This window comes from Periplaneta americana, chromosome 9 (assembly GCF_040183065.1).
Source record: "Periplaneta americana isolate PAMFEO1 chromosome 9, P.americana_PAMFEO1_priV1, whole genome shotgun sequence".
Classification (NCBI taxonomy): Eukaryota; Metazoa; Arthropoda; class Insecta; order Blattodea; family Blattidae; genus Periplaneta; species Periplaneta americana.
In genome coordinates, this window is record NC_091125.1 from 97616441 (window position 1) to 97641897 (window position 25457).

The window sequence follows — 25457 nt, forward strand, 5'->3', positions numbered from 1 at the left end:
ACCAGGGTGCCGGCATGTAGCCTACTCCTGTTGAATAGCACCAAGGGGGCCGCCAGGCTTAACGTCCCCATCCGACACACGAATCACTATCAATAGTGACATATGCCTTCCCTTCATATACACTGAAGAGATTTGGGATTTAACCCAGGGATATTGGTGCACAATTTAGTGATTACAAGTTGTGCACCATCATCTCTCCTAGTCCCCGCCGGGAATCGAACCTGGGCCGGCTATCAGCTCTACATGCTGACGCTTTATCCACTAAGTCACATCGGATTCCAGTTCCAATGGCAGATTGAATCCTCTCAGTTTAAGTTCCACCTCTCAGTTTCCCTTTGATGACCAACTAAGTGATTATTTACGCATATCATTATTAATATGATGTACTGAAGTACATTTGATATTTCCGTGCAGGATTACTGTGTTATCATATGATGAAAGGAAACGAGTTTTTGCTGTGCTGTGTTGCAGGATTGTTGCAGTGGTGTCCAGTGGTGACAGGAGAACTGATTTGTTCTCTGCTCGGTCTGCCCATAGTGCTAATTGGCGTGATACTTCTCTTCAAGGCCCACTTCAAAGAGCGTAGCTATGGGAAGGTAGCAATAGCCTGCTTGAGACAGCAACAACACCAGCAGGCAGCAGATTCCCTGGGGTAGTGAGTACATACATACACATGGATCAGCTGGTGACACGGCGTGAATGTAGTTACGACAGAGTAGGAGCCTGTATGCTCATGTCTCGTGTTATCTCTAGGACTTAATTCTGACCAGTAAACCCCCTCTATGCCTTGTGTTAAATCTATCGTCTAGAAATTAAGCCCTAGTTGCATAACAACCAGGTGTTTGTTACAGTAACATGTAGGAAAGATATCCAATAGCTTCAGAGGTCCAAGTCCAAGCTTCTTGATAGAATGGAAAAAATCAGATTTACAGTGTCAGCCGGCAGATCTTTGTCCCTTGTTGTATTCTCTTCATTGTCACCAGTGTATTTAGCTTTACTTTGTCCTGGTTAAGTTAAATTACTGACTTGTCAAGCAGTGGTGTTCAATAAGTATTTGTACCATTGGAAACATGAGGGATTTGCTTGAGTCATTCCAGTATGTTTCCTATACCATATCAATATGTGTCCTCGATGGTTAAATGATTGTGTTATCTTTTCCAAGAGTCTTGGATTAAAACCTGTTTGAGAATAATGAATTTTTTAAGAGCAGAATCTAACATCCATTTGAATTGGATCCAGGATCATATGTGTATTCTACAATAAGGTGCTTGCATTATAAAGAAAAGGCATCGGTATGAAATTCACACGGAAAATGGAAATCCGGGCATTATACATCAGCCTCAGTTGATAGGAAATAAGACGTTAAATGAGAAACCACGTGCAACGAAACATTTATTTGATGCCCTATGCATATAATTGCAGCTACAGAAACACTCTTTATATATTAGGAAGAATGTAAAGTAAGAGATTTTATGTTTTTGGGGTACGTGTATGAGAATGTAAGTTCTGCAATAGAATTTTTCCGGCACTTGGGAAGAATGACAAAATCAGATAGTCCTGGATCTGAGGTCCAGTTAGCACACATGTACACATTTCATTGTAACTTGTTTGCATAAATCGTACTGATATTTGTGACCCACTTGTCCATTCTGCTGAACATCACTGCTACTTATCCACATTTTCTATACTTAAGTGAGAATTATGTCTGTAGTTGGGGCAGGACTTTTATACTGTCATGTATAGATTGCGAAGTAGAAACCTCTGTGTTAGTAGTGAAAATGACGAACATCTGTTTCTGATGATTGGCAGAGAAGGGGAAAGGGAAGCAATACAATTCTCTATGACAGTGAATTTTATTATGATATTATTAAAGTCAAATAAAGGTTTTTTTTATATTTTATTTATTTTTTTAGACTGGCTTGTGGTATTAGGATAACTTTAAATCATCAATGTACTCGTACATTCTTGTTTATTATAATACATTTTATTTTTGATTTTCCTTTAATTTTATGAGTAATTTTTTATCTTTTTTCTTACATTTTGTGCTAATATATTTTTATTAACACTGTTTATTAAATTAATTTATTGTTGTAAGAACGTATTGTTAATTTTTTGGACCTATCTATCAAAATAAGTATGAATTTCAAGTCAAAGTAGGAGAGATCTAGAATGGTATAGAAGCAGGTGGAAAGATAAATTTTGGACCTGAAATTGAAAGTGTTGCCCAGCCTATAGAGCCCTAGATTTAATTGTTCGCGACAGGCTGAAAAAAAAAAAAAGGAAAAAAGAAATATAAAACAAGACAACCATTCGAACTCTAGTGAAGAGAAGTGAAGTATTGTCTGGGATGTTGATTGGAAGCTCTGCCTGAAGTTCGTGCCATTTTTTGTTGTGGCATTTTCATTGCCAACAAAGAAGTTTCCTTTATCTCAAGAGACATAACATTTTATTTAGTTGTAATTTTCAGTCCTGCCTCACATGTTTGTGAGATTACTGTAGTAACTTTGTATGTAATATTGGCTAACTTGTAAGTGTGTGAGGTTAGAATAATGTTGGACTGTAATAATTCCAGTATTTTAACTTAATGACATTAATATTGTATGAAGCCAAATTGTTATCAAAGCAGCACTTGTTTGCGTAACTGTATAAATCAATTATATTGTTATAACCTTTTGTATGTTATCTCTTTCACAATGTTCACTCACTTTCTAGTTATGATATGGAAAATCTAGAATGATTTGCTTTTTAAAAAGGTGGAGAAATGTTGAAATTTACCAAAGTTCTACTTGAAAGATGTCTGATTACCATTTGTTTCAATATGATATAGAACTGTTATTTAAAGAATTATTATAACTCAGTATCTTTACGGACTGGATTACATCATCGTCATCATCATTATCATCGTCTCCTCTTTCTCCAATCATGAAACAATTGTTTCATCTTAATCCTTCTATAATACTTGAAAATCATCAGTGGAAGGGAGCAGCTAAATTGGTCTGTTTCAGGCTCAGCATAGCTTCCCAAAAGCCTCTTAGAAGTCTTTTGAGTTGTTTGCTCTCTTTTTGTTCTGGTTTTGAATTCTTGTGTTGCCCATCTTTGCCACATGCTGCAATCAGTTCTTACTAGATGTCGATAATTTGTATTCTATGGACCGTAAACTGGGGTTACTTTGAACACAGAGGAAACTTTGAACATTTTTTCAGAAAGTCATATTTAGGTTTCTACATGTTGCACTTGTTATTGATGAAGGTAAATTATCATAAAAATCATTCTCATACCAAATTTACCTCCATCTATAACAAGTGCAGCATGTAGAACCTAAATATGATTTTCTGAAAAAAATGTTCAAAGTTTCCTCTGAGTTCAAAGTAACTCCAGTTTACGGGATTTAATTTTTAGTTCATCCAATACATAATTATTTATTCCATGAACTAATACTGGTACTGTATATTTGATCGTTCTTCAAAGAAATCTAATTTCTTGAATTCCTGGAGAATTCAAATCTCACATCCACTATGATCTATGATACGCCTGTAATTTGTAAGGATAGAACTTCAAGTCAGACTTCACAATCCTGCGCAGGGAAGTGCGAGACATGCGTAATGTCCTTGTATGGTGACGAACCGACCGCTGCAGATTTTGTTGCAGAGCCACACAGACACATTGGATATTTTCACGAATATTTGCTTCCACTGCCCTGACACGGATCTTCTGCAACCAACAATTCATGGCTAACAAAATGGCAGTAATAGTTGTTTTGTTTAGACAAAACAATTGACGGAAGAATCCATTATTAATGGCATGATTACCAATATAAAATGTACTATTTCCTGTACAAGTTAATGAATGTTACATTGTTAACGAAGACTGTTAATCAACAACGTTCATCAATTTTAGTGCAAACTCACCACAATACAAATGCATTTCTTGAACATTATATTCCATTCTGACATGGGTTCGATCCCCGCTTGGGCTGATTACCTGGTTGAATTTTTTTCCCCGAGGTTTTCCCCAACTGTAAGGCGAATGTCAGGTAATCTATGGCGAATCCTCAGCCTCATCTCGCCAAATACCATCTCGCTATCACTAATCCCATCAACGCTAAATAATCTAGTAGCTGATAAAGCATTGTTAAATAACAAGTGAAAAAAAAAAACATATGTCTTTGCCCATTAATTAGAATTGTTACATTTTTGGGTATTACTTGCCAAATCTAATACTTATGGGCCAAATGTGAAAGAAATCATAATTAATTTATTTGTTATGTGCATGTTAAACAAATCTTTTGTTTTCAGTTGACTGTTTTGTGCATAATATGTGTATTGTACCGTAAAATGGTATGATTTGGAAAGAAACAAGTCCTGGACACAAAATGAAATTTATACTATTAAAGATCTATGATCCGTGGACTTAGCCATAGCTTAAACATAGGGGCGGCTCGCCCATAAGAGCTGCGGAGCTGCAGCACTCTCTGCTTTGACAAGAAAATAAAAATAATATTTATTTTAATTTGTAGAAGAATTTTTATAGCTTTTATTAGTAAATTGCTTTATATTTCATCTGGCCGAGAATATATACTATTATCTGATGCATAATCTTTTTGCGCATCGACTGTATTGGAATTGATACTGCATTCAAAGTTGCAGGGTGGGACAGCTCATAGCGAGTGTAAAAGAAAATTATTCAAATTATCACTCCGTTCATTGCTATGCACATCAGCTAAATTTAATATTGCAGCAGGCAGCATCCCAAAACTGCCAGGTTCGGATATTTTTCAGTAACCTTTCTGGAAATTCCGCCTTTTTCTCGAGATCACCACAGCGCACTTCTGTACTTGATAAAGTATGTTCTCAAAAACTTCCGCAAGCCTTTGTGACTAGGTGGGATTTCAACAGTAGAATTGTGAACACTGTCCATGAAAACTTGAAATCGCTTAAAGAATGTTTTCAAGAGTTACAGAAAGTAAAAAATCGTGCAGCCTTTCAAACATCAAGAGGTCATTTACGAGCACTAGAAGACGAAAATTTCTATTTCGACTATCATTTTTTCGAGTGCTGCCTCATGTAAATGTTCTTTACGATCAGCTTCAAAGTCGAAATGCTACTTCAGCGTTAGCAATAGAGCTCTGCAATAATTTTATGAAGTCATATCCAGAATCAGGAGCGAGTGGTATGTTGAATCTTGTGATGAACATATTTCTGCCAGAAAAAGAAAAACCGATGCTAGACTATGATCATAGCTGCAAAAGAAATTTGCTATATGATTTGTGTCGAAGCAGAGAAAGATTCGATTTCACCACACACCTTGCAGCCGCCAAACTCTTGCATACAAATTGTTTCGCTCTTTACTGCAAAGAATTTCCAGAGAAGGAGTTAGAAAACACAGCAGCAGCATATTCAATGTTAAAGAAGGAATGTTTGCGAACAGAATTAGTCGTATTGTATGACAGGAGAGAGTTTCATGAAGAATCTGTTGTGCTGAAACTGTATCAGATCCTGATGAATAGTGGGCTCGAAAACTCCCTAAGTGAAGTGTTTTCTCTCTTCAAAATAGTACTGACAATCCCTATGATTATGGTGAAAGCTGAAAGATGCTTTTCCACACTGAAAAGAATTAAGACATTTTTATGTAGCACAATGTCCGAGGAACATCTGTCAGCACTTGCTATGTTGACAATTGAAAAGAAACTTGTTGAGAAGACAATAGATTTCAATGAAAAAGTAATTGAGGAGTTCATAAAGCGCAAGAACAGAAGAATGGACTTCACTTACAAGAAATGAATGTTCACAGGTAATTTTTCCACTTATTTTACTGCTAGTACTGCATGGAGTGAAGATTATGCAGGTAGGCTACATGTACTGCATTTATTTTTGTCCTATACAGATTAGTAATGAATGATATCTCGAAGTGAAGTTTGTATGTACCAAAATCTACTGCAGCTCCCCAAATCACAAGTTCATGAGCCGCCACTGTTTAATGAATGATATCTCGAAGTGAAGTTTGTATGTACCAAAATCTACTGCAGCTCCCCCAAATCACAAGTTCATGAGCCGCCACTGCTTAAACAGCTAGTAGTTTCTAACCAATTCAGTTCCTAATTAGTGCTGTGAGATTTATAATGGGTAAAGTAACTGAGGGAAATGTTTTCTCCAAGGGTTTGTATTTCTTTTATCTATTATCACAGTCTAGTATATACAGTCATGAAGCTTGAGTTGTGAGGGTGCTAGGAACAATAGACTGTGCCGGTACTATTTCGCATTGTCTGTAATGAGGTGATATAAGCGATCCTAGTGGTTAGCAACTATCTATGGATGCATATTTACTACGTATTGAGCTTCGTGACTATATATTATACTAGATTGTGCTGTTATTCTACTACTGTTCCACTATTGTTATCTCATCATATGACATCCCACTTATTCTGAATAGGCTCTGTGGTTGAAAAAAAAGTTACTTCATCTTCTTCTTCTGACTTTCCGGGTTAGACTATAATTGCCTTCTTCTTCTTCTTCTTCTTCTTCTTCTTCTTACTTTCCGGATTACACTGTAATTATCTTTCCTTCCTTGGTTGTTTCTATCTTCTCTTGGCATTGTCTGACAATGCTGCTTTTGAAAATCGAGAATTTTTCATCCTTTCTACATGAGATTTTCATTCCTGTCTCTAATAAATGATTTCTGAAACTACTACTATAGTTTTAACTTTTAATGTTGATCCTATAATTTAATTTTTTTGATAATTTAATGTTGTTAATCTTAATAATGGCAGCAAAAATTTTATTTCAGCTGTTTCTATTCTTGATTTTTCTCTTTGTCCGTGTTTTGCTTCCGAATTTTAAAATTCGTTTTGCTGTTAATATTATGTACCCTAATTTCACTCTCATATTACATCTGTTTTCTAAAATGTCTTCTTATTGTACCATTTACAAAATTATATTTATATATTTTCTGTTCTATGTTATCAATATTTGAATTTGAAATGTTTCCAAGGTAGTTGAATTATGAAACTTGTTCAATTACAGCATTATATTTTATTGCTGTTGGGTATTCTGTCCTTGAAATGCCAGCGAACTTGGTTTTAAATATATTTGTTCTAAGTCCGTAATATTTTGCAATTTTATTTACATTTTTTGTTAATCTTTGTAAATTGTATTTATTGTTTGAAATTATTAATTGGTCATCTACATACAAGAGTGTGTTGATTTTCAATTGTGTATTGATTTGTATAGCATAATAATGTTATAGCAATAGATAGCCTTCTATACCATTTAATTAAAGTGTATATTGAACAGTATAATAAGAGCAACCTTGTCAGACACCTAGTTTGTAATTATTATAACTTGTGATATTGAATTTCTTAGTTTTATTTTGATTTTTGTATTTTGATAGAAACATAATATATAACCATCAATAAGTGAAAGTGGTATATTGTAATCTTCTAGTATTTTCCAAGTTTTTGTCCATATATGTAATAATATGCCTTCTCATAATCTACAAACAGTAAACATAGGCCTAATTGTAAATCATATTCTCGTCTCTTCCCAATAACCTGTTTTAAGGTTAAAACTGAATCTGTACATTCTCTCCTCTTGAAAAAGGTCATGGAATTAAATATGGCATTACCACTGAAAGAACATGCTTAGGACAATTTGGTTTCGATGTTTTAAGCGTGTCAACTCTGTTGTGGGACCTCATTGTGCGGTAATGGTTCTCTGTCTCTGTTCAACATCGAAAAGTTGTACTTAAAAATTATTGAATATATTATTGATAAGGTTTGAGAACAAGAATTACGACTTCATTGATAAATTTATAAAGAGAAGACCTGTTCTTTATCATTATGTAACACTGAGCTCTCTCTGCTATATAAAATGCACAGTAAGTGGGAAAAGACTGAAAAATTATAGTTTTAGAAAAAAAATATACTGTCTGATGATGATGATGATGATGATGATGATGATGATGACGATGATGATGATGATGATGATGATGATGATGATGATGATGATGGAAGCGATAATACATATGAAAGCAGTGGCGGTTTGTGGTATAATTTATAAGTAGTTGCAATTAATTATGTCTATAAATTTTACATTTGAAAATTACCTTCAACCATTGTCACATAGATTTAACCTCGACAGAAAGAAATAAGTAACAAGGAATAGGGTTCCGTTTTACAATGAAATTGCGACAAACTCTTATTAGGTTGCGCCATTTTCAGTACACAGGTTAATGGCTCCAATTGTGAAATTACCACGAAGATGCACTTGAATGAGAAACGAGTGAGAATTCAGATTGCCAGCTGGATGGCAGAGCATTTGTCATACCTCGCTGTAGCTGGTCAGAATGAAAATGATTGTTGTGTGGCTGCAAAACGAATTACTACTCAGAATTAATGTAAGTGCTGTTGTGAGAAATAACAATTCAATCTCGATTGAATTAAAAGAATATAAGAAAGGTGGTGGTTGTGCAAACCTGCAACCAGGCCAGAAACCGCCACTGTCTGAAAGTAGGCCTATATAATATATTCAGAGATTAGTTTTTAACAAAATGGAATAAGCAGTGTATGAACATGGATCTGCAAATAGTAAATCACACACTGGAAGACCCCTTTAAATTTATATCTATAATGGTGGCAATTGAATACGGTATATTGTTTTGGAAATGAAGGGCATTTTGTAGATTTATAGATTTATAGATTTATTTATTTAACCTGGTAGAGATAAGGCCGTCAGGCCTTCTCTGCCCCTCTACCAGGGGATTACAACTATAACATGAACAATAAGATTACAATTAATATTAAATTTACAATTACAATAAAAATTAAAGTACGACAAGAATACCTGATTAATGTAATGTTGCCAATCTATAAATGTAGAAGTGTTTAGCACGTTGTGAAAGAGTGACGTATCAGTGTTGAAGCATTGATGTTGTATGCTGTAAGTTTCTGTTACTAAGCTGTGAACATATCAAATTGTGTTTGGAGCCTCCCAAAAAGTGAGTGGGGGTTTTGTCATTGAGCTTGTTTTATTAGTTTCTGAATATCATGGCATTCCAACTACCTCAGCCCTCCTACACCACGTCTCAATTATTGAGGCTTACTGCACTGTATAGTTGGAGCATATCTTACACCCTGAGACACGGGTGGTGTCACAGTTTTGTGTGATTTACATTCTAGACTCCACAGCAAATGCTTCAGTCATTGGATAGACCTTCACTTACCTTAAGTGTCTTATTCTCCTCTTTAACCAGAACTTTCATGAAGACCTCAGGATGTAAAATGCAATAATACTGTAATTTCTTTTCTTCTAAGCTTAAATTGATAAAAATTTGAGACAACCAGCCAAAGATCGTAGATGTTAGTGTCGATTGGAAGTTGTAAATCTCTTGTACATGAGGTTATTTCTTTATACAGAATCAAGTTGCAGGATTAATCGTTCTTCTGTCTGGATGCTATATATTAATGCTTGATGGCCTAGTGATCACCAAGCTTACCACTGAAATCAAAGTTCATGGATTCAAGTTTTTCCAAGAGAAATGAATTTTTTTTTAAGGATGTTAAGTTCAATAAAATCTTTAGCTAGCTTCTTTTGAAAGAGAAAAGCTGGGGATTCTATATCTTATATTTCCGGTACGTGCTCCAGGGAACATTTTACTGGTCATTTCTCGCCCACGCCAAAATTTGACTCTGCAGGTTACCAGCTTCACCTATCATCTCATTTGTGGCTATAAATTCTGTCTTCCAGGTGTTCCTGTCTTAGGCATGGAATTTGACACTGCCAGATAGGAGAGTCCAAAGGTCTGAATCAAATAGTCACATACTGATACATATACAGAGTGGACAAAACGAAATACCATTGTGGTTCAAGCAAACCAGTTGACTGCGAGCCCCTTCACGCTCTCAGGTTTATGGTTCTGTTTACCCTCGTAATAGATCCTGTTTTTGCTCCTCGGCTGTGTGCAACAATACTTTTACAAAAAATCTTCGTACTGTGTCTCCGAAAATTCCGTTGTCAATTTCCCGTTTTTCTTGTTTTATTTATTTATGTATTTTATTAGGTTATTTTTCGACGCTGTATCAACATCTAGGTTATTTAGCGTCTGAATGATACGAAGGTGATAATGCCGGTGAAATGAGTCCGGGGTCCAGCACCGAAAGTTACCCAGCATTTGCTCGTATTGGGTTGAGGGAAAACCCCGGAAAAAACCTCAACCAGGTAACTTGCCCCAACTGGGATTCGAACCAGGGCCACCTGGTTTCGCAGCCAGACGCGCTGACCGGTACTCCACAGGTGTGGACCCGATTTTCTTGTGCCAGATAAGTTAACAATATACAGACTCGTGTAAAAACTTCAGACAGATTTCTTTATCCTAGCAAAAGCACTACATGTGATTTGTACAGTTTTAACTTCAGTACTTTAGTGAGAGTAGATCATTGCAAAGGGCTTAAAATACTTGGCCAAATGTATGATTCAAAATGGAGAATTAATCAATTTAAAAATGTTAGCATGCAGGTTTTAGATAAGTAAGGCTTTATAAATTTTTTTTTCAAAGTTTATACCAAGGTATCTAACACGTTCATCAGGGTTAATAGAAGAATGGATAGCATCACTATTTATGGATACTACGTGTAAAAGACTGAACTTTCCATTTTTATAGATGTTAATTTGCTCTTAAGTAAGTTTATTTTTAAACCGATGCAATAGATGAAGGAAGAATTTCTGTCATTCTGAGAAGACTTGTAAAAGTATTCCTCTTTCGAAATTGGTGTAATATCATCTGCAAATGCCACATTGGAGAGTTTAGATATATTAAGAGTCGTCAAATACCTATATTCTTTAGAGACTGATTCGTATGTTAGATCTTCAATAATAATGTATTGCTAGATTAAAAAGAATAGGCGAAAGTGGAGTGCCTTGGAATACACTAGTCTTAGCTTCAGTAGGTTTAGATTTATTAAATGCAACCTCCATTTGGAATGCATTGTTTGAAATGAGTCTGATGATTAAATTACTTACATTTTCTGGCATTTCAACATTATTTAAGGATCTTCTAAGATGCTCATGTCCTATTGAATCAAATATGTTAGTCACATCGAGAAAAGCAACACACAGTCATCTTTTATTGAAATTTGCCTCTATCTGAATTTTCCAGTATCAAAATTATCTTTGCTTATTGTATCAGTTTTGTTAATTAAACTCATAAATATTCCATGTTGAATCTTTCGTACACTACTTTTAACACTTGGATATAAATAATTGATTAAATGGCGATCTTACTCGTGTTAATTGTGAAAACATGTGCGGCACATGCTTACACAATTAACACGAGTAAGATCGCCATTTAATCAATTATTTATCATCAATATTATTACGTACCTCAGGTTCCTCTTCTTCTTAATTACTCACAGACTTATTTTCCTTCCTGTTATTGTAAATGTCTGTAGAAGGCATATAAATATTTTCAGTGTCGGTATGATTATCATAATAAGAAACACAAAACCAAGACATGTCTATTCGATCGACAACAAGAAACATATGAATTTCTAAGAAACTTAAACTGTTTTTAATATGGACACTAAATATAGTTTATTAACTATACACACTAGATCAAGTATCACTTATTTACTTAATATTGACAGGGTTGAACACTTTAGTAATACACTTTATGTTATGTATCACCTTCTTATTTGAAATGTGTATTACATTATTACCATTTATTTTAGCGATAGACCATTCAAGTCTTGTATTACCACCACAGTACCACTCATACTTTCCAGAACTGTGAATAGATGAAAGGAACTCTGTTTCTGACTGACCTTCTGAAATTCACTGAAATTTACATTTCTCATATTATACGGTATCTGCAGATTACATTTACTGATTTAAGTGATAATCTGTTCCTTTCTTTTGTCCTCTGAGCATTTATCAGAGAAAATGCTCTTCCAATGTTGGCATTATGCTCAGGTACAGATAAATACAATTTATTATTTTCAGCATTTCTGAGTACTGCTTCACAGAAACTCAGCTGTGATAAAAATTTACCCAGAAATTGTATGAAAGCATATCCATAAAACTTTCCATTTTCCAATAGCAAAAGTTTCAATTTGATCACCTGGTCAAAGAAAAGGCTTTCATTCAGTTGCAAGATGTATTATCTTGCATCCACTTGAGTGCCATTTCAACTCTATTCCACAAATTATTGTAGTTTTCCAGATTTCTGTCAGACTACATTCGAAATTACGGACTTCCGTCTTTTCGGCCCGGAATTTCTTCTTGCATTATAAAATCACAGACTGTCTGCGAAATCAGCGGAATATGGGAATCCTAAACCTGGGTCCATAATCATTTATAGTATAGTTATTTAAAATATTGAAGAAAAGAATCACTTACGAATTTGGTTTAAACTTTTAATATTGAACGTCTAACTCACAATTCCAACAATGATAATATAAATAAATTTGTTACGAGTATTACAGAGAAGGTGAACTTTGTTTGATGGCTGACTTTAATTGCAACATCCAGACTTAATATATTAAACACATTAAGAGTAATATGTGTAGTATTTTCAGCATCAGTTTTCAGTTTTTGCAATTTATATAGATTTTAATAGACAGCTGCATTCATTTGTTGATAAAATGGCGGAAGGAAATGTGTCATCGAAAGAAGAAGAAGAAAAAGAAAAAGAAAACTGAAATTATTCACGTTATTGCATCTCACGAATTTCATTTAACCATCTAAGTGTGTTAGTATTTGCTCTTCAAGGTCTACAACTTGGTATATCATTATGTTAAGCTTAGTTTACCCTCACTGTGCGTATGTTAAAGTGTGATAATCCAAGATGATGCTTAGGCCGTCTTTAGCGGCGAAGACTGGTACGGTATTTTCTCTGGACCCAAAAATGGTATTACAAATCTGTGAGCAAAAAAAACTAGTAATTTTCTAAAAGATGATTATTTCCCCTGGACCAAAAATACAGTTCAAATGGAGTAAAAATTAGTATTTTACTGTGGACTGAAATAAAAGTGGAGTATTTTCACCCGATATAATTGGCGACATACATTTCTGGAGACTATGGTGCTTATTACTTTAGAGCAAAATGACATGTTAACTCGCTTCCTTAGTTACAGTAGCGTAAAGATTACCAAAGTATAACTGCTTCATTAAAACATAGTGTTTCCCTTTGGCGACCTCGTCTTGTTATTGACTGTATCTGGAAGCATTGGTAGCTGACATACTTCTTTTACTTTGAAAACTACAACTGTAGAACGAGGTGTGGTGCGAGAGTACTTATAAACTATCCATTAAGATAGAGCTGCTAGAGCTACATTACCTAAGAAGGACATAATTAGTGAGAAATGAGGAGGAACATTTAGGATATGTTACGTACGTATTCTTTAAGTTGTTAATTTGGAAAATAATATTTATTTTTGTGTACAAAATACAGGATTTACAGGGTCACCTCCCCATTTTCATATGAACTTATTGTTCACAATCACCTTCATAATACTATATGAATTAAATCAATAAAAAAATAAGGTTCGAAGTCTTGGCTTTCTCAGTACTGAAATATCTGCTGTGAAGTCTAGCTAATTCACTTCAGTAATATCCATATACTCGTAAGTGTGGATGCAATTCCAGACAGATCTGTAGATAAAGGAGCAAATTGAATGAGGATAATCGTAATTTTTCTAATAGTTGAGCTTGCCTTTAGAACTGAATTTGTCAAAGACAACCAGTTTTATCTGGTTTTATTGTTGGAAAGGTTTTATCAGTTGATTCTTTGCCATGCATTCTGAAGCTCTAAATTATCTAAATTAATTAATTAATTGAAACTCGTATCTATAACCTTGTGATATTTTTGCATGCACATAAATTATTTCCTTACATAAGCATGTTTTCCCTCTGTATATGACATTCATGACCAATATTACCAACTTGTGATGAGATAAGGGATTTCTCTGCTTGAATGTTTGATTTCTTTAAATCAAACATTCAAATTGTTTCTCATGGCAAAGACTTGACTTAAAGGTGGAACTTTGTGACTGGTGTTTTTAGATTTATACAAGTGGACATTCCATGTAGTGCAGTTGATGAGACTAGCAGCTGTTGAACATCGTGTATTAATACGCTGCTTATGGTATCATAGACCAACATGGCAAGATGTGTTGTATTACAGCACCTAAAACTGTTTTATATGGTAATCCGTGCCAAAGACAAGTAACCATAAGACTATTGATTTACTAAATACTATGTGCCAATGAACAGATATTACTTGTATATATATATATATATTTGTAAGATTTTATTGTTACATGTTTAAAAGGCTTTGATCATTAGTATTATAATAACAGTGTTTGGACACTGATCACAAAACCTTCATGATAAAGAATAAAATTGCAATTCATAATACATTATTTATGTAACTTTTGATTTTTTTTTTTGTGGTGGTAATATTCAAATTATTTACGGATCATGATTGTCTACATATATATTGACACAGAATTGCTATTGCAGAATCTCGTATATGCTCGTTCTTTAATCTTAATGAAGTTAAGGATCATAATAATCTTCTTCATTTTTGAACATTATTTTACTCAATTCTCCAGTCTTCCTGCTAAATGGTGGAGTGCAAAAGAGCGAATGAAATTATTGTCGGTTGCTCAATATTAGATACCAACCGACCAACTGTTTAGTAAATATTGTTCATTAAAGAACTGCATAATTTTTGGTACTGAAGGAAAGCAAATAAAGTTTTATAGTTGAAAAGGAAGCAATAGGAAAACTTCGTTTGTACTATTTCTATTGCTTCTCCCATTAGAATTTTAGCTATTGTTATGGAATCATAATCTCTTTGGATTTATTAATTCTTCTGTTTACGGAAAATAAGGCAAATTAGTGAGATGAAAGTGTTTAAGAGTGCCATTGACTAAATCATTTTAATTTTACTAGAAGACGAAATGAAGTTCAGCCTTCGAAATATCTGGGATGAACGCTATTAGGATTGTTACTTCTTTTCAGTAAACAGGCAACAATGAATTTCGTCCTAAAAACAATGTTCAAATATCCAAAACGACATAATATTGTTTCCTTTCACTAATTTTATGAGAATAATAGAAATAATCCAAATAATAAAACAGCTTTTTCTCAGATCATGTTTCATTAGCTATGTTAACAAGGTCCAATATCTATCCTGTAGAAAGAGGTCTGTGGTTTTTGAAATTCAGCCACCTGAATTGACTTTTTTTTTGTTCAAACTGGCATTTTTTTCTCCGAAGTGTGTATATATATTAGTTTGTAGTTTTATTCTTCACATTTATGTTGGAAAAGTTTGACCAGTCTTGCAATTAATTTTGTTTAGTTCGTTCTTTTAATAGTTTCGGTGAAATTTTTGAACTGTATGGTATCAATAGGTACCGGTATAGGCCTAGTTGTCTAATCCAGGGATATAGCATTGAGCTTATTCCCAACATAACATTACATAAAAACGTTGAACATGCACAGTGAAAATAACTACAGTGCTCTTGAGCCTCATAACTGGCTGAGTGAATACCTCTACAATGAGACATTCACAGCATACATCTATGAAACCGCGCTCTAAAAACCATATGTGAAACGCCTCGCACAGTATATTGTGTACGTCTACCAAATCAGGTGTAGAGGGTGATTAGGGATTTGACCAACATGGCGCAGTGGAAATGAGCAGAAATAAATGAAGGCTGGATGTTAATTAATATATAATAAAATATAATTAATTGAAAAAACAGGCAAGTATAAATATAATATATGCAGTAAGGTAACAGTAATTAAATAAACAATATTAAGAAAAATGAATATGAATGACAAGACAATAATGGCCGATATGCACAGAACTTTCCTGAAACTGTATTCAGCTGTGCCAGATATAAATACAGTATCAACTATCGGCTCGTAATACTAAGGAACTTCTGGAATATTTCTTCTTGGGTTTTCAGCCGGGTGAGTTGGATTGTTGATTCCAAGCTAAGGTGAAGGATCGGTGGAACGGAGAAAAATTCTCTCCGGCACTGGGATTCAAACCCAGGTTTTCAGCTCTACGTGCTGACACTCATCCACTAAGCCACACCGGATTTCAATTCTGATGCCAGATTCAATCCTCTAAGTTTAAGCTCCACCTCTTGGTTTCCCTTTAGTGCCCAACTCTCATGCACTGTGTCACAGATGTATGACATTGGCACAATGTCCAACACACTAATATGCAGAGGTGCACTCATAATGAGTGACTAAGTGGTAGGGATCTGACGGAATGAGCATTGTCTTAAATCAATAAGTAATTATATATGCATATCATATTATTGTGATGTACCGAAGTACTTATGATATTTCCGTGCAGGAATTCTGCGTTATCATATGATGAAGGATGGGTGGAGCAGAGAAAAATTCTCTCTGGCACCGGGATTCAAAACCGGGTTTTCAGCTCTAGGTGCTGATGCTCTATCCAGTAAGCCACACTGAATTCCAATTCCAATGCCGGATTCAATCCTCTCAGTTTAAGGTCCACCTCTTAGTTTCCCTTTAATGCAGGACGAATATGAAATAGTTCAATTTTGCATAAATTACTATAGTTCTTGATCGCCAAAGGAATTTCGATCTCATTTCCAGATGGTACCACAGTGGGGGCAGAAGTAATGAAGTTCCATAAAGAATGCAAGCTTCTTGTGCATGTATCCGTTAAGAAACCGAAAATCATGCAGGATGGGTATTATAATAGTATGGGAATGTGGTGTTCTTATGCTCAGGGGCGAGGCAGAACATAAATCACGCCCAGTAGTTGGTTATATGTAAGAGATTCCGCAGTGGAGGGTTTCAACATCTGCTACATTTCCAACGAAGAGGAACTGACATTTCTAGGACATCTATAGTAGCCTATGTGGGTTACATACAAAAAATCAAATGAGTCATTTTGTAGATCTTGTGGCAGATTACTATTAAATCCGTATAGGTATATTTTTCTACAAGTACTTGTAACAGGCTGAAATCTACCGGCTATTTGTATGCTGTATGTGCATAAGATATAAAAACAGAATTTGGATATAAATTCTTGTTTTTCAATAACTCTCTGAATGACTTACGGTTCATTCAACATCCTATGAAATCGATGTCGTATTTTTTCCAGTGGATGAAAGGTGGGTAGAATGTGGTACTAACCCACATTTTAGCGTCAGTGGATAAAAAAAAAACGTAGAAAAAAATTTCTTTCTTTGTATTGTTTTCCCTTCTCCTTTAATACCAATTTATATGGCACGATTGTATAGGAGAGAGTATATCCTTGGACCAACACTAAACATATCCATAATGTGGGCTTCCCTGACCATGCGGTCAGCAGGCTCAGACCACCGCAGAGAAAAAACAGGATAGCACACTACATGGGGCAGCTTCTCAGTCCCATGCAAGAGGGCTAATATAGGGCTTATAGAGGGTGTCTCTAAATTAGAGAGCAGATAGTTAACCTTCGTGGAAGCATATTTTGTTAAGGAACCCATAGGCTGCGACTCTTTGTTTCAGTGCAAGAAGGAATTACAGGTCGCAATAAAGTATGTAGGTATGTGCAAATAACAAGCGATTCTGTGTCACATGATTCTGTGTGTTAATCCAAACAAAGAAAAAATACTTACAGAAAAACGAAACCAACGATGCATTAAACTGTACTGAACATTACAACAGAATGAGTGCAGTACAAGTACTAAACTACATAGACGAATAACACAGATAACAAGAGGTCGTACCAATGGAAGTAAACAAACGTGCTGTAATCAATACCGAATGATACTGGGCTCCGGGCGTAAACAAACCGAGTGACACACCCCTCTTGGACTGAAAAAAGTGATTATCTGTTCCCACCTTCTTGCAATGAAACGAAGTGTCACAGCCCAAGGGTTCCTTAACAAAATATGCTTCCACGAAGGTTATCTATCTGGTCCCTAATTTTGTCGGTCTAATTTAGAGATACTCAGTATATTGCCCTCTTGGTCCCATGGACAAAAGATAAGTCTTCCCTACCTATGCCAGAATTTGAACCACAGATCACCTGGATATATATTGTACATTAACTATTATGTGTGTATCTAATTTTAATATATTTGTAAGTAAATAATTGAATAATAAATAAATACAGAGCTATTCAGAATGATGGAGCAAATTTAAAATTTTTGCTTTAAACTAACTGTAAAAAATAAAAACACATTCCGCACATCACTGGATAGAGGAAAGTTCAAAATTCAGAGTTGTATGGTTCTTGAGGTTGTGGTATCCATTTCTGCTGTATATGAATCAACTGGTCCCTAGTTACAGATTCACAGCTTCATTGAATTCTATGTGTCAGATCTTTAAGAATAGCAGAACTCTTTTATGTACCCAAACAGATAAAAAATCGTAGAGATAAGATCTGGTGACCTGGAAGGCCTCAGACGAAGAACAAGATCTTGTTGTCCATCGTCCTGGAATTGTGTCGTTAAAGATAACACCAGACCTCCAAGTGAAGTGATATGGTGCACTTACTGTCTTAATGAAAGTGAATTAATTCAAATCTTCTTGAAGTTTAGAAAACCAGTTTTGTTAATATGTCCAGGTATGACAATCCTGTCACAGTTTACTCGGCAAAAAAGAAAGGTCCATAAACTTTGCTTACAGAAATATTAAAACACCTTCGGAAAGTCTCTTTAATGTTCAATGACTAAGTAAGGGTTTTCACTTCCCCAAATTCTAACATTATAGCGATTAACCTTACTAGACAGATGAAACCTTGATTCATCTGAAAAGAAAAATAGCCGTTTGGAAGAACTGTCGCCACTATAATATTGAAAGGAACTTCTAGGTGGATGATCTTTTAAAATTTTGAACTTTGAACTTTCCTCTATTCATTTTTACAGTTTGAAGTAAAAAATTTAAATCTGCTCCATCATTCTGAATAGCTTTGTACATAAATCAATGTAATGTTCTCTTTTCTACTCATTATATAATATAATAAGTTATTTCAAGCTACAAGATTAATGGCTGGAAAGTTAGAATTAAGAACAGTCAAACAGAAAACTAATATTTATATGAAAGATAAGGACAATGTTTGGCGAATGCAGATAGTACAAATAATGGACAGTCTTAAAAATATGCTTGTCTTTTGATGAAATTTCATTTTATTAATATGAAATCTGAGAGCTGAAGATACTTCTGTCTCTTGCTGGATTATAAATAATGATGTCTTGTATCTAGTTTAAAACATCGAATTGTCACTGGAAAGAGTAATAGTTTCTGAATCATCATAGAAATTCTGTTAACAAAGAAGTGGGTTTTGGTGTACTTGACATACTATTATTGCAATGATGGCAATTCTGTACACATGTTTTCCACTTCAGTAATATATTGCTTCTCATTAGAGAAATGAAGTATTTGAATTGTGATCAGTGCCCAGATTGATCAAACAAAAAAAAAAAATTAAAATAAAAAAAAATATCATGATATCGTGTTGGTACCTTTAAATGGTTATTAATGTTGTTTCATTTATATTATTAACAGTCAACTGTTTTGTGGTACTTTTTAAGAATGTGATTGTGATGATGTTAAAATGTACAAAAAAACTTATATGGTTGTGATTTCACATATGTTGTAACAAGATTCCTAACAGTTTGTGCACACACAGATCGAAATCACTGTTATTGTTTTGTGTTTTCTTTAAAGAGCAGAAAGTATGACTTAGCATTGATGGTGTTTTACTTTTAACAGTTTATTGAAAATCTGAATTTTTATGTATGTACATTTGAAAGGTCTAAATAAATTTTAGAGCGAGATCATAAATTGGCCTATGAAATCCTGATGTTAACATTGTCAAATGGTCAAATTTTAAATTGAATTTGCAATTTTGAAACTATACCATAAAACCGTAACTTTAAACATATCTGTGCACTAGTATCAAATGCCACCGAATAAAGTAATTATGGTCTAAAAATATCTAGTCACCACTTGCATATGATCTTAAACTTCATAAATGAATTTGAAAGGTACTGATATGGGATAGAAATTTCCACTTGTTTTAAAGTGTTACAATTTTATAACTGCTGTCTACATTATGCATAATACTACCGGTAGTCATTATTTAATCTGTTTACTAGAACCTGATGCACTGCATAACATTTTGAATACCGGTACTTCTTCCACCAAATTTTGTATGGATAACATTTTAAAGGTTTCTGACTCTGACATTGAGAATAAAATTGCAACATTCGATGAAGAACTGTAAAGAACTGAACGCAAATACGAGTATATAAAAAAATAAAGGTCTTTCTCGAATATATGGTTGGTTAACAAGCAAAACACATTAAGTAAAAAATATAACATCTGAAAAAAAGACACATAATGTACATAATATATGTATACACTTAGAATTGGAAAATAAAATACAAGTAAAGAGAAAGAACTTGCTAAAAATAATATTTTGAGTATTCAGTTTTGTCAACAACATTCAAACGCCTTTTCCTCAGAAGTAATAGGCCTATATTTTTTACTTAATGTGTTTTGCTTGTAAGCCGATGATATATTGTTTCATAAAGGACTTTTGAAAATCTTATCTTTAATAACACTGTTATCAGTGGTAATTGGCCTCTTTCTGTTTTTAATACATTTTACTGTAGTCATATTTTGGCCTTATGCCTTTGTAGGCAGTTACAATTTTTCACACTAGGTATGCACAATTTGCCTTTTGATAAACCTAAAATTAAAAATGGCCTAACCATTGGGATTTAATAACCAAAGTACTTATGTAGGAATTACATTTGTATTACTATAATAGTTTTTAATGCAAATAATTTTTTTGTATTTATTCTCATACATGGCTGTGTAAGTATATGTGCATTGTGGTATTATGTTGTGCACAGTAAATTAAGACCCAAAAATTCATAATTTCCTATGCAGGCTGCAAATAAGTTAAAAATCTTTTTTTTTTTTTCTTTTTGATGAATTTTCTTTATTGAGAAAGAAAATGTCGATCATTAGTTATTGTATCAGAAGTCTGCATCAGTCAGGTTTAGTCAGGTCTGATTTCGTTGCTAGCAAAGGAATGTCGTAACAGCATGAGAGTACAAACACGCTTTGACAGAACATATTGTTCATGTTGCAATAGTGTCTAGGATCAATAGGGACTTGTCAGGTCTACCAGGTCTAGGTACACGGTGGCTCCACTCAGAGTTAGGCAGTAGCCACACTGACATTCCGCCTTTTAAACTTCAAGAAAGAGAAAGACTTAAAACAAAATTAATTTGCATACCCAACCCCAGTTCACAAGTAAAAAGCAAAATTTGAGATCAGTTTTATGTTTTAGCAGAGAAAGACAAAATTGTTGTCCCAGGATTCGTTTAGCATGTTGAATGTAAGCAAGTACTGCGTTACAACTCCAAGTTTGGAAGTACAAATTTGTAGTTTAAAGTGATCCCTATTCAAAATTTCTTCTCAGGTATGATATTAGAAAGAACAGAAAGTAGTCTGAAGTACTACCATACTGTAAACTGCGGAATTGAAGTTGGTCGCAAAATACAGAGAGTTATTTTACATTGTATCAGAAAATGACAGCAAACTTAGCAGCTGTTCGTTCCATTCCAGGCAGGTCTCTTGACAGTACCCGGTGCAGACATGGCTGCCCGGAGATTGAAACTTTAGCACACGTCTTGGGATTCTGTGAACAGGGATTGCTCTTGAGAAACTCTAGACATCATCTTATAAGATCCAAAATTGCTGCCGCATTAAGAAATAAGGGCTGGATAGTAGAAGAAGAAATCTCCTGTCTAGCTGAAAATGGGTCAACGAGACGAGTAGATATTTTAGCGTACAATGCTGACACTAAACAGGGCATCATTGTGGACCCCACGATATGTTTTGAAGTAGAATGTCATCAGTCAGCCGAGGTCCACCTTGAGAAGAAGCTGATCTATGAGCCTACAGTCAACTATTTCAAGCTGAAATATGCCTTAATTCACGTTGAGGTATTCGGCTTGCTCATAGGTGCTCAAGGGATTATACCAGCTTTTTTCGAATAATTTCGACGGCAGTTTGCTCTGCCAACATCTCTGAGGGATGGCATTGTGATAATTGTGTTAAAAAAAATCCTGCCAAATCCTAATTAATCACATGGTCCCACATTAATAGCAATTGTAATTTTTCACGCCCTTTTCTTTGTTTCCCTTCTTTAAAATTTAATATTTATGTTTACATATGTATATTAATTTTTTTTGAGGGTATACTGAGTCCGTAAGGGCTAGCCTCAATGGGGGCAGTTCAATATTATTATATAACATTTAAAATTTTTGTTTTGAGAATCATTAATAAAACATTTAAAACATTACATTAAATTAGTACAATCATAATGCAGTAATGTGAAATAATTTTTCAGCAGTCACGCACTATCACAGCTCGCTGAATGTAAAACTGCTTGCATAAAATTTGAAGTTGGGTGTTGGATAGAATTTGGACGGGTTCAGGTAGGTGCATACCTGATTGAGTATGAACCCAACTTAGTAGGAACCTGATCTGTCTGGGCTATCGTCTTACCTGATTAAATCTGGACAATGCAGAATTTTGTATTGTATGTGTATCTTTTCTTGAGATTTTTTCATGACATAAATAATGTACAACACAGAAGCTGGCAATTATTAGTGTAATGTTATGTACAGATCCTGTCAATGTGGTGAATCAGATATCTGTTCTCAATGTATCTTAATGTGAATTTGAACGGTACTTCACTAGCTGTACATCCTAGACGATGTTGGTGTGTTAAAAGTGTTAAAAACAATAGGGCCAAAAACATTTCGTTTGATGAGAATTAAAATATGTTCTTACATTGTTATAAAATATAAAGAGTGAATATTAATTTATTGGAAATACAGTTCTACTTTCTGCTCTCTTAAAAAGTTTAGTTTTGTAATGAAGATGTTTACTGATGAGACTGTTAAACCTATGCCTTCAAAACACGGCTTAAATTTACCTTAATTCATTTTTATATATTAATGTTAATTGAATACAGCATAATTCTCCCATAATAAGTTACCATAAATTTAATTTCATGTAAGACTTTCATAAGATTTGTGTGTATCAGGGGAATAGTTGAAGTGTCATCTAAAATAGTATATTGACATGCTAATTTAGATAGAATGTTTTCCAAATGGATAAAGTGTTTTTTTTTTTCCAGAGATTTTATGATATTGTAGAAGAGTAAAATTTGTTTTTTATAACACATCTCATAAGTCAGACATACTTATTACATGCATTTAATATTTGGACCAATCTTTAAAGATGAAACAGTTAATAGTCACATTTTTTTAGCATATTTGTCATTCTCAAGTTGCTTTACATTTTTATAACTGAATTTCGAATATAGAATTGTTCTGAATGTTATGAATATATTATTACTGATTTTCTGAATTGATGAGTTGATTATTGAGAGAAAAACAGAGCCTTTTTTTTTAATTATACCCTTGTGCACATGAATCTTTAATCCAAAATATGCTGATGAAAATCTCTGTAATGATCCAATTGGATGTAGTGGATGCATTTCAGTTAAAAGCATAGGCGAGGAAGCAAGACATCTTTATTTACATTCTCGTAATAGTTATTTATGCAATAAATGGATAATCTTGATGATTATGGCACGAGTGTCATAATAAGATTACCCACGAATTGGATACAACATTTTATGGCATCTTAGGATTATAAATTGTAGAAAATAAATTATGAAATAATTCGGCATCCATAGCTGACAAAGTCTTCATATGTTCGTATCGATTAGTTTCGCCTGGCATTGGCATTGAATAAAGAGAAATGGATGACTTTACAGGTATTACAAACTCTAGTTATACCTTAGGTATCAAATTTTATGTTACAAATGTTCCTTAATTTTGTTAATATAGTTTCTCTGAACCACAGAACTGTTTTATGTGATATTACAAAAGTGACACAAAATTGTTAAAGATTGGAAATAAGTGATACGTTACCTTCTGTCCTGCATTTTATTTCTTGTTACACGGTGCTTAGAAGCTGTAAGCAAGATACCAGACGAGTTGCATGCATCCTCACCCAAGCGTTCCAGTATTACATCATAGCGAATACATCATTGCTATTATTGGCACGTGTGCCATAATAAGCCAATTACGCACGATATTGGATGTAGTAACAACCTGTTTATAATGCTAGGATGGCATAAATGTAATTTATGTTGTTTCATGAATGCAATATGATTTTTTTGTTATATGGAGAATTTTTAGTTAAAATTTGTTTTGGATTAAAGTATTGATTTTGTTGGTTAGAAAAAGTCGATTTTATCAATAATTTTAATTTTATACTTTAACTAATACTGCTTTGATGTAGATAAGGATGGTCATAGAAAGTATCAAGTGACTTGGTAATTCCTTTTACCAAACCGTACTTATTATTATCATCATTAACAATTTAATGTGATGAATGAAGAATAGTCTTGCTCTCTCATCTGTAATTTTGCTCCATTAAAGTTTGAGTTCACCCTTGCAGACTTGTTATCCAGTACTAGGCCTAAACTTACTGTCCTGTAAGAGTGTAAATAAGTGACTGACCTGCAGTGTACATTGTTGGCAGTTCTCTTGCTGTGCGGCAGGCAAAACTCATTCTGGAATTTTTTGTACATAAATTACCCCATCAATTGTACAACTTATCATCTCATCATCTGCATGATTGACCCATACCGAATTATCTCACTCAGTGATTGGGCAAGTAGGAGAAAGTCTGCTTTTTAGTCTGGATTCCTAAAGGAGATGATTAACTGTGTGTATGCCAATACTAAACCTGTTTTACTGATTGGGAAAACCGTAAAACATTAATCAAAATCCTTTAAACTAAATTTTGAATCCTGTATAAATTATAAAATTAGTCCAGAAGTTTCAAGATTTCGTTAACTATGGATAATGGAATTTTGTTTGGGCGTGGTCGTAGCCTACATCCAGGGTGCGAATTAACGGAAAGTTATCCCCTTCTCATAAATTCATATTAACATCCCTGCCAGGGATAACTTCTATCCCCCCCTCACAAAATATTGCTTTAATTCGAGTATACTTATAAAGTACAGTGTGAAGTAAGCAAAGAAAATAATATTGATGTATTGTCATCGCCAGCAAGCTGACAACAATCAATAACTTAGGAATTACACATTTTATCTTAAACCTGCTCATGGATATAATAATTATTGTAATCAAGATGCAAGACAACCTTGAGCAGTATAGAATGAGGATAATAAAGATTTTATGTATGGTATTCCCTATCTAGGATTCTATCTCTCCCTCATCATAAATCTTAATTCGCACCCTGCCTACATCAAAGTAATAACATGTTATTAGGGAAACTAATGTCGTGTTATCAGCTGTCAAAAAACTAAAATGATATATTTTCTTTCTACGAGGTGTGGTAGCTTACTAACTCCAT

General features: G+C 34.1%; 1 protein-coding gene across 1 annotated transcript in view; it reads left to right on the top strand.

Moving 5' to 3' along the window:
* LOC138706312 (uncharacterized) overlaps positions 1-20967 on the top strand; it is a 47657-nt gene extending 26690 nt beyond the window's left edge. Inside the window, exon 7 of the mRNA XM_069835444.1 lies at positions 472-20967. Within this exon, the coding sequence (XP_069691545.1) occupies positions 472-656 (185 nt within the window). The 3' untranslated portion in view covers positions 657-20967. The remainder of the gene's footprint in view (positions 1-471) is intronic.
* Positions 20968-25457: the final 4490 nt, after the last annotated feature.